Source organism: Austrofundulus limnaeus, unplaced genomic scaffold, assembly GCF_001266775.1.
Source record: "Austrofundulus limnaeus strain Quisiro unplaced genomic scaffold, Austrofundulus_limnaeus-1.0 Scaffold256, whole genome shotgun sequence".
Taxonomy (NCBI): domain Eukaryota; kingdom Metazoa; phylum Chordata; class Actinopteri; order Cyprinodontiformes; family Rivulidae; genus Austrofundulus; species Austrofundulus limnaeus.
In genome coordinates this window covers 1-10,370 of record NW_013952658.1, presented here as the reverse complement: position 1 = coordinate 10,370, position 10,370 = coordinate 1, and the positions used below count along the sequence as shown (strand labels likewise).

Below are 10,370 nucleotides of genomic sequence, written 5' to 3'. Positions count from 1 at the left end.
CCATAATTATGTTCACAATAGGCTATTATGCTTGAATTAGAGTTATAATTTTAAATGTAATAATTTAGACTAACAATATAAATTGTCCGTCCGGCCGGCTTATACGCTATCAGGTGCGGGGGCAGCAGCAGAAAGACCCCGCTCTCCCCAGCGACACCTTCCAGCTCGTCCTGGGGGACTCCGAGACGTTCTCAGGCCAGAGGGGATAAATAATCCCTCCAGCGAGTCCTGGGKTTTCTCCAAAGTGCCAGACATATTTTGAAAACATTTTAAAATGCTTATTTCAAACCTGCATCTGAGACCACCGGCGACCACGCGGCACGGGGGTGGGGGGGTGTGCGGTACGGTGCGCAACGGTGTGGCTTCTGAATAAATGAAAATGATTTAACACAGTTGTTTATACTTTTAGCAGCTCATTTTATTCCACAGCTGACCTGCTAAAAATGACAGATTTTCTTTTCTGGATCTCTGACAGACGGACTTCAATCTCTGAACTTGTAAAGTTCTTCTTTTTAATTTTCGCTGTCATTTTTTCATGAATGGACACTTTCTGATATCTGAGGCAGGAAACAGCCTTTTATGGTGTTTTTGGGGTGGTAATTATGCTAATCTCCTCTCGCGTGCACGAGCAGCTGGATACGAACAGGTGAATTTACGCAGCTCATTTACACACTTTTCCTGAAGATAGAAGAGTTTGTTGAATCTGATGTGACATGTTCGTACGAACCCTTTGTACGAACAAAAGTAAGAGAAATTTAGGATAAGAATACGAACATGTTCTTGCATGAGGCCCGTTGTGAGTGTGTGCAATAAGTGGAAAAGTTGTAATGCAGTTTATTGACTTTCTAATGCAAAACTGAGTGTCTTCATTTGTGTTTTGAAATGAATAATTCAATAGTGTGCAAGCTTAGTTTGTTGCACATTTGTGTATCCTACCAACAGCATGTGGGGCGAGGATCTTAATGAAGCCGGCAGCAAAGGTGATCAGGACTACAGGGTAGGTGACCCAGGCCAGATACTGCAGGAACACGTTGCTGTCCACAGCCTCGTACAGCCACTTTTGTCCTGCGGACATAAACACAGAGCTCAGGCTGACACTTCACCTACAGTCACATGAAGGTAAGCAAGTACCGGTAGTAGTAGTAGTAGTAGTAGTAGTAGTAGTAGTAGTCATGGCAGCAAGAATAACTACAATATAGCAACAAGGTGTAATAAACTACTTATTTAAAACAAGAAATTATAATAGAGACATACAAATTATGAAAATTTATAGTTTTGTAAATATCCAATAAAAATTCAAGAACTTTCTGTGGTAAAATCTCATTTAAGGTTTTTCCACATCATTTTGAGAGTAAAGACACTGATTTGTAGTACTCAGAACAGCAAATTAAATGTCCTGATGCATCTCAGTAATCCAGGTAAAAAATCAAAAAGAAAAAAACTGTATAGGTCCTCTGGACGGGTTCTTCTCTAATGAAACGTTTCGTCTCTCCTCCAAGAGACTTCTTCAGTCTGAGAGTTTCAGGCAAATTTCAGGCTTTTAAGCACTGCCTCCATGTGACTGATACTCACATCACATGGCTATTGTTGACACCTAATTAACACCTATTGTTAACAGAGGGTGGAGTGATACTGGCAATGGCCGCTGTAGGAGGGGGACAACTGAAAACGGAGGCCTCCACCTCTGTTTAATGCTGGACGGTCTTTCTTCACAAAAATGGCTTCTTTTACTCCTCTCTCAAACCAACGTTCCTCTCGACCGCTGGCCTGTAAATGAGTGAAAACTGCAGAGTTCGTCTGTGTTGGGACATTCTTTTGAACAGTGGTTGCTTTGTTTCCCCGATGTATAACTGGTCGCAGTCCTCCTGGCACTTAACAGCATATACAACATTGCTCTGTTTGTGCCGGGGCACCGGATCTTTGGGGTGAACCAGCCTTTGYYGTAATGTGTTTTGGGGTTTGAAAGCCACTGGGACATCATGTTTAGAAAATAAACGTCTCAGTTTCTCCGAAACACCCGCAACATATGGAATAACCACTGGTTTGGGTCTGGGGTCTTCATTTTCACCTGAAGGTTGCATGGAATCCTGTCTGTGTTTCCTGTCTGCTTTCAGGAAGCCCAGTCAGGATAACCACACTGCTCCAGGGCCTGTCGTGTGTGTGATTTCTCTTTCTCCCTGGCTCCTGGGTTTGTAGGGACACTGTCTGCTCTGTGGTACAGAGTCCTGATCACTCCTAACTAGTATTCCAGTGGGTGGTGGGAGTCAAAACGCAAATATTGGTCTGTGTGGGTGGGCTTACGATATACGCCAGTTTCCAACCGTCCTCCATCCGAAACGAGAAAATTAAATGTTTTATTTTTGACAAAGCCATACAACAGCACAGATATGATGGTTGTTTTTCAACTTTTATCTATTGGCTACAAGGCTAATTTCATGTAGTTTGCCATTATTAGCTTTACTCGAATCAGTTTGCAAGTTATTGCAAGTATGGATGTCAGTTTAGAACATAAAAAATGAAGTAATCAGCTCTAAATCCTTCTAATCTTGAGGTCAATCAGGTTTTGTTTCCCATTTTTAACAATTACTTGCTACACACACTTTCAGCCTCTTTGTTTACACCCCTTCAGGAAGTTCTCACCACACGCAGAGCATCTTTAGTATCAACTTCCACTGCTTTCCTCAAATTTCAGTACAATAATTTACCAGATCTTGTTATTCTTGAAACTAAAATTAGTTTTGACTGGGCTTTTAGAGATTATGTTAGCTCAGAGTATTTATTTCATTTGCTTTAATAACTAATGTAGGTCAGCATCATTCTTACCAAGCAAACCTTGAAATATATTCCTAACTAAAGAAGACTTGTGTTGGCAGACATGAAATTGCTTCTTGTTAAATAGAAAACAATTTTGAAGTGTTCTTAAATGCTCATCAAGGCGAAGCCTTTTTGATCAAAGACACACAAAAAAAGAGACTTTAATGCCACTTTCTTATAAACCTCTAATCTGCTAGAACATTATTTCTTCATAAAAGCTGATCTCCTGTCCTTCCTCACTCACCTTTGAAGCACATGTGAATCCCTAAATCTACCACCCAGCTCACAAGGGCCACGAGGAACCCCAGCAGAATGAGGAAGATCCAGTCCTCTTCAATTAGTGAGACGAGAAACCTCCGACAGCGAACCGTACAGACTGCAGGGACAGCATGAAGACAATTTAACATGTTAGATCCACAGTCCACTGATACATGCCACGTTGTGATTCTGTTAAACCTTTGAAAGAAAATGAGGAAATAAATCTGGAATGACAAAAACAAACACTTTTGTGTACATGATGAATTATGGGTGATGAATTACTGCACATGACACAGCCTGAAATGAACAGGACAAGTCAGTAATTTCCAAAAGGGTTCTACGTTTTTACACCAACCACAGAAAAACACGGCTCTTATGATGTAAGTTAAGTGTTTACTTGGATCGAGCTGCTGTTTGTAAACTTAAGAGTTTATTATTTGATCTTTTTTGTTTCTTTATGATCCTTGTATTTGTATTTTACTTTACCCTCCCGAGTGTTCAGCTTCTTAGTGTTTCTCTCGCTGTTCTGCTCCAGCCCACCTGTTCCTCACCGTCTGTTCCCAAGTATTTGTCATCAGTTTAAATGTTTGTCTCCTCTGTGGCTCCAGTAGCAGAGCATTAACTGTGTTTCAGTCCTCCTTGTGATCTTTCCTGAGATTCTTTGGTTTTTCTGAGTATATTTTGGCTGCCTCAACAGCTCTTTATTTTTGTGTTAAATAAATCACTTACTTTTTACCCGAGCCTCCTTGAGTTCCTGCTTTGCACTTGGGTTTCAAACACTACAGACCGTGACATGATTCTGTCTCACAGTTTGTGATTGTTTGCACAGAACATCCAAAAAACTTTTATATGGATATAATCTATTCCACACATTTAAAATCTTCTAGCAAAAACAAAAACATAATTCAGATTATACCATGAGATTTTCATGTTGGGTTACAGGTCTAACAGGAACAGTCAGTTTTTATTTTCAGACCCAATTACAGAAAAGTAAAAGCAAAGAACAAAACCAATTTGTCATCAAGTATATGTGGAAGAGATTATAGTAAATACTACATTTTGAAAAAGTTCTTGTTTGTGTCATTACTATGTACTATGACAGTTAAACCTGCAACAACAGAAGCTTAATACAAAAATGGTTTAATGTATATTAAAAATACATGCACAAATATTAAAACAAATGCACACAATACAAAGCAAAACAATCATGCATGCAAACATAAACTAATGTGTGTATGTATAAACCAATCAGATCTGTTGTACTCACCACAGGAAGCTAATTGATTGTAGTGCATTGGACAACACTTGATGTGAGACAAACAAACAGTCACTAATTATGACTAATTGCCAAAACTGAACATTAATTTCATGGTGACTCATTATATCCATGAACATATGAGTGTGTCTATTGTTCACCCTCAAACTCTCCTGACATGTTCTCTTTACTGCAGGAAAACAAAACTCAGGGGTCACACTGCTCAATATTTTACAATGGATGAAGTGCCCAAAGCAATAAGACAAACACATGTAGCCTTTGTTAATTCAAATGGTACTTCAAATTGAAATTAAATGGTAAATGGACTGTACTTATATAGCATATTTCTATCCAAACAGAATACTCAAAGCACTTCAGGTCTGTATATACAGTAGTGGGACATTGAAAATTTAACCATTTTTAACCTATTTAAAGTTATTTACATCCAAATCAGGTGAATGATATACAACTTACAACAGTTCACGTTTGTGCCTCACACTTATTCATAGACAAATGGACAAATTAATGATTATAAATCAAATGTGATGGACTTGCGACCTGTCCAGGGTGTACCCCGCCCCTCGCACTGTGACTGCTGGAAATGGGCACCAGTGACCTACGCAACCCTGAAAAGGAAGAAGCGTGTACAGAAAATGGATGGATGGATGGAAATCAAATTTTCAATTTTTAATACTTAATTGCAAATCTTTTGCAGTCAGTTACAACCAGAAGTCTGGAACACAGAGATTTGACCAGACGCTGGCTTTCATCCCTGGTGATGCACTGTCAGGCCTCTCTCAGTTCCTGCTTGTTCTTGGGTCATGCGTTTCAGCAGGTGAAATGTATGCCCAGTCAAATTCAGGTCAGGTTACTGCTGTCTGATTGTTGTCTTGATATGTAGTTTGAGAATTTAGAGGCTCTTGTGAGAACATAATGTTGATCCTTTTGAATCAAACAGCTTCTGTCATGGCCTAAAAGCTGCTTGACACCAAAAGGATGCCACCTGATCCTGTTAACTTGAATTGAACGAATTACAGATGATACCATTTCATGATACCGGGCAACACCCCACTGACCAGACTAGAACATCTCAACACAATCCAACACTGCAGGTGATAATTACGAAAAAGATGCCTGTTGCTCAAACTATTTTTCTGCCTTATTCACAGTGAGCAACAAGTGGAGCTGCTGAGACTGCATGGCTATATTGGGTCCATTGTTGGCGTATACAAATACATATATATATATATATATAACTCACAAAGTCCATCATTGAAAGCAGTTTTATGACTTTTACTTAAGTACTTATCTTATCAGAGAAAATCATTTTTACCAAAGTCATTTTCTGTTAAGGTATTTTACTTAGTTATTTCTTTTAAGTACTTAATACACATCAGTTTTTCAAGTTGCAGGCTATAAGAGTGCTTGTGTGAGTGCTTGTGATTTAGCACTTACTGCGGCGCTTGGCACAACATCCTTTGTACTCCAGCAGGTCCGAGGTCCGGCTTTGCTCCCTGGCTGATCGCCTGTGTTCACTCTCCCTGAGATGAGTGGCCTCTTCCTCGGTGTACACCCCAAGTTCCTGGGTGTAATGCTTAGACATCTGCAAAGGACCAGAGAAAAACATTTAACAATAAGATGGCAAACTCATTCAGTGGGCAGAGTCGAATTGTTTGGTTGCATTTAATTACCTAGCCAAACAAAAGTCGCCACCAAAAACAAGGTCAGACACTAATATTTTGTTGGACCACCTATAGCTGTGAACACTGCACACATTGGCTTTGGCATTGTTTTGATTAGTGTTTTTTTTCTTTAACCCTACATAAATGTAAACTTTCATAAATGTAAACCACGGAAGTGGTGACCACGATTGTTTAATGAAAACAGAAGAAGGCACATAAATAACTAGAGAATTTGCATTTTCTGCAAAAATAGATAAAGACTTAAGACACAAAAAAATTAGCAATTTATTAAAAAATAGTCAAAAAGCTGAATTTATCAGAAAAGTAGATAAAAGGTAGCTGAAAATGATGAATCTAGCTCAAAGAAGCAGAAAGAGCATGTTTTATGAATGAAGCAAATAAAAGATGATCACAAAAATTTCCACAAAATACTAATCTCTTTTCTCTGCTCTGTCTGGGATTTCTCCCACAGACAAGGATTTCTCCAGTAGAATTTCAACCGGGCCAATCAGCGAACAGAAGAAGGAGTTATGAATGATGATGTTCATTGTAGTTTAGCAATGGCAGTGAAGGAAGTAAATTAAGCCAGTCTGTGTTACCAAATTTCCCTCTGGGATCAATAAAGTATTTTTGAATTGAAGTGACAAGCTTCCAAATTAAATTAAATTTGTCTCACAAAACCTGCAGCTCTCTTCTCGTTTGACTCGGTAAGTCTCTCTTCCCAGGGCAAAAACTGAAGCCATCATATGAGATTGATGATGGCTCCGGGGGGAAATGTCTGTTTTTATTTTTATTTGTTTATTTGCTGTTTTGAATTAACATGTGGGATGCAAGACACAGGAAAAAATGATGAAATGCACACTAACCTGACAACTAACCTGACTGGCCTAATCCATGATAACATAACTGATCTGCCCTCTTATGATGATTTTGTGTTTGAAAAAATGCATAATGGCTGTGTCCAAAACGGCAGGACGGGTCCTCCGAAGGTCGAATTCGTCGGCCGCATACTTCACAGCGCCACGACGAAGGACGTCCAAAACCGAAGACTCCTCCGATGCGGCCGACAAATACGTCCTTCCTTTGGCCCGAATCGAAGGACGGGTCTGATGGATCCTTCCCGGCCCAGCGTATCCCATAATGCATTGTGGCCAGACCGGAGATTTTTTTAAGCTAGTAATAGCGGACGAAGCGAGAGAAAAGAATACATTTTAAATAAAAATATGGTGATATAAAAATTAAAAAAATTTAGCGGTTGTAATTCTAATACTTTTATCATTTGTATGGACATGTTTTTAAATATTATTTTTGTCATTAAAAAAATGTGAGATAAACATGAACCTACAGCGGGTTAATTAGTTCTTCAAATGTTACCTTTAAGTTAATTTTATAGTTTTGTGATATTAATAATGCTAATGTATTGATATTTTTCTAGTTTTGATTTAAGTTTGCTTGTTTAGCGTCGTCACAGTTGCTAGGTGACATGATGTACACCAGGGTATGGAGGGGAGGCTAGACAGTCCAAATTCACAGCCTCTTTTTTCCGGTCTTCCCGGTCTACCAAGGACCTGGCCCGCCGCGACCGGGGAGTCTGGGTCCTCCGGAGGACCCGGCCTGTCGTTTTGGACACAGCCAATGTCTCAAACAGGGATCTGCTGGAATTTTTGAAAGGCAGAGGGAAAAGAGCAGATGTGCATTATGAGGCTTATAAATTTACCTTTGGGGAGGGGCAAACTGCTTCCATTTTCTTTGATCTGTGCTCTGTCATTGGGTGTGGTTCAGAGCAGGGGGTTTATCAATCAGCAAGAGTATATGTCTGTCCGAGTGAAATAATGCTTTATTTGAACAAGGACTTTGGGTGTGGTTATCAGTTAGGAGGATGGGGAAAGATTCCTTTTCAGGACAGATTAGACATTTGGAGAGACCAAGTCAAAGGGGGCCTGTGTAATAATGATTCTACTTGTAACCCTATGATTCTGACTTTGAGAAATCCACAGGTGACAGATATTGGATTTCTGCTGATGGGGCTGGCGGTGAAAGGACGAGACCCAGTTGGTAAAATCTATATTCATGTGGTGCAGCTTAACGACTTGGAGCTAACAGTTGATGTGGGCTCTAGCGAGGAACTTGTTGTAGACACGGGGGTTACTCAGACCAATTATTGGTTGAGATTTGTCAGAAATGCAGCCAGTCAAGCAAAATTGTCAAATTGTGTGGTATGTGCAGAAGCAAGGCCAGCACTATTAATGGTTCCATCACCTCTGAGTAATGCTTCAAATTTTTTTTCTGTATGTTGCAATTGCATATTACTGAAAACCCATGAGTTCAGTGTAAATATTTAGAACACTTCTTTCCTATGTCTTCAAAAACAGACGTGCCTCCGGTGTTCAAGGCGGTGGAGGGCAGTTTCACTTGTTTGGCCAGAAGGGGGCGGAAGAGGAGCATGGATGTTGGACAGCTGAATGTGACCTGGTGTAAACAGGTGATCGATGTGTCATTGTGGGAGAATGCAACAATGTTAAATGTGTCTAGGGCGGATGTATTTTGGTACTGTGGTAATAATCGTTTGTTAAAGGTGTTGCCAGCAGGTTGGAGTGGGCTGTGTGCAGAGGTGTCCCTGGTCTCGCCACTCAGTTTTGTAAATATCATGATTGATGAATTGCTGGAACATTGGGCTCTCTTGGATAAGCAGGTTGTTAACTTGAACCGGGTTAAACATGAGTTTGACATATATGAAAGCAGTCCAGTGGACATTGGTGCTATTGGAGTGCCAAGGGGGGTTCCCACTGAATTTAAATTGATCGATCAGGTGGCAGCTGACTTTGAAAGCATTTTACCTTGGATCAGCCTTAACAAAAACTTGGATCGGATCAATTTTATTCATTTTTCTTTGCAGAGGTTTTATAATTTGACCAGGGATGCCCTTCAGAGTGCGCATGAACAGTTGGCTGCAACGTCTTTAATGGCTTATCATAATCGCATTGCATTAGACTATTTATTAGCAGAACAAGGTGGAGTGTGTTCATTTTTTGGGTCATCTTGTTGTACATTTATTCCTGGACATACTGAAACTGATGGGTCATTTACAAAGGCTGTTAAAGGTCTGCAAACTTTGTCTGTGGAGATGAACAATTTCTCAGGGGCTGCCACACAGACGGAGGGATGGTTGATGAAGATCTTTGGAGGTTGGAAAAATCTGATGTCTGCTATTGTGATGCCATTAGTGATTATGGTGGTAATACTAGGTTTTTGCTGTTTATGTGGCATCCCTGTGACTAGAATGTTTTGCTTGAGGGCCATCTCCCAGACTGTTTGAAATACCTTACACCAACATCCCACCATGGAGTACCAGATGGTACAGACAACGGACGCCGCTCCAGTGCCACCACTACAATATCCATATGGCACAGATGACGACTGATGTGGAGACCCAGGCCCTGAAAATGATAATTCTAGCTGACATTTTTAGATATATAATGATAAAACTGAAATAGTTACACTCACAGACGGACATGATTTTTGTAGGTTAATGAGTCGATGGTAAATGATTTTTGTAAAATGTTGTTTGATTTTCCTTTATGTTTTTAATTATTGATTCTTTTTATAGAAGTGACACACTAAGCAGGATATGTTTAGAACTGTTTTAGCATTTTCGTTGATTTGTTTTTACTGTTCTTTGTATGGTTTAATTGTTGATGAGCTAAGGTTAAATCTTAATATGCAGGGATGTTGTTAGTAACCAGGTCAGTCTGCCATGGAAGACAGGTTTTCTATTTTGTTGATTGGGGTGGAATAAATGGATCACATTATCAGGGGTGGAATGTTAGAAATTTTCCATGTTGTGCTGTATCGCTTAGGGTAATTTGCATACACATTTGTGCCTTATTGCGAAGCTATCATTCAAATGATACCTTTAAGTTAATTTCATAGTTTTGTGATATTAATAATGCTAATGTATTGATATTTTTCTAGTTTTGATTTAAGTTTGCTTGTTTAGCGTCGTCACAGTTGCTAGGTGACAAGACGTACGCCGGGGTAAGGAGGGGAGGCTAGACCGTCCAAATTCACAGCCTCTTCTTTTCTGGTTTTCCACCAAGGACCCAGCCTGCCGAGACCGGGTAGTCTGGGTCCTCCGGAGGACCCGGCCTGTCATTTTGGACACAGCACCGTTAATATCTTTTGATCCAATGAGTTTAAATCAGGTTTTCTTTGTGTTTCAGGAGATATTTTGCTAACAGAAACACACAGGTAAACTGACTGTAGAGATCTCAACATTTTTACAGAAACAGGTTTGAGATAAACCTATAAAGAGGGAATTTCCTTCTCTCTCTCTCTCTCTCTCTCTCTCTCTCTCTCTCTCT

At 39.9% G+C, this 10,370-nt stretch overlaps 1 protein-coding gene across 1 annotated transcript in view; it reads right to left on the bottom strand.

Annotated features, from left to right (window-relative positions):
• Positions 1–5,930, bottom strand: part of LOC106526060 (chloride channel protein 2) — a gene marked incomplete at both ends in the record, with an annotated part of 63,528 nt that extends 57,598 nt beyond the window's left edge. The window contains 3 exon segments of the mRNA XM_014020520.1: positions 937–1,065; positions 3,059–3,190; positions 5,783–5,930. Coding sequence (XP_013875974.1) covers positions 937–1,065; positions 3,059–3,190; positions 5,783–5,930 — 409 coding nt within the window.
• Positions 5,931–10,370: the final 4,440 nt, after the last annotated feature.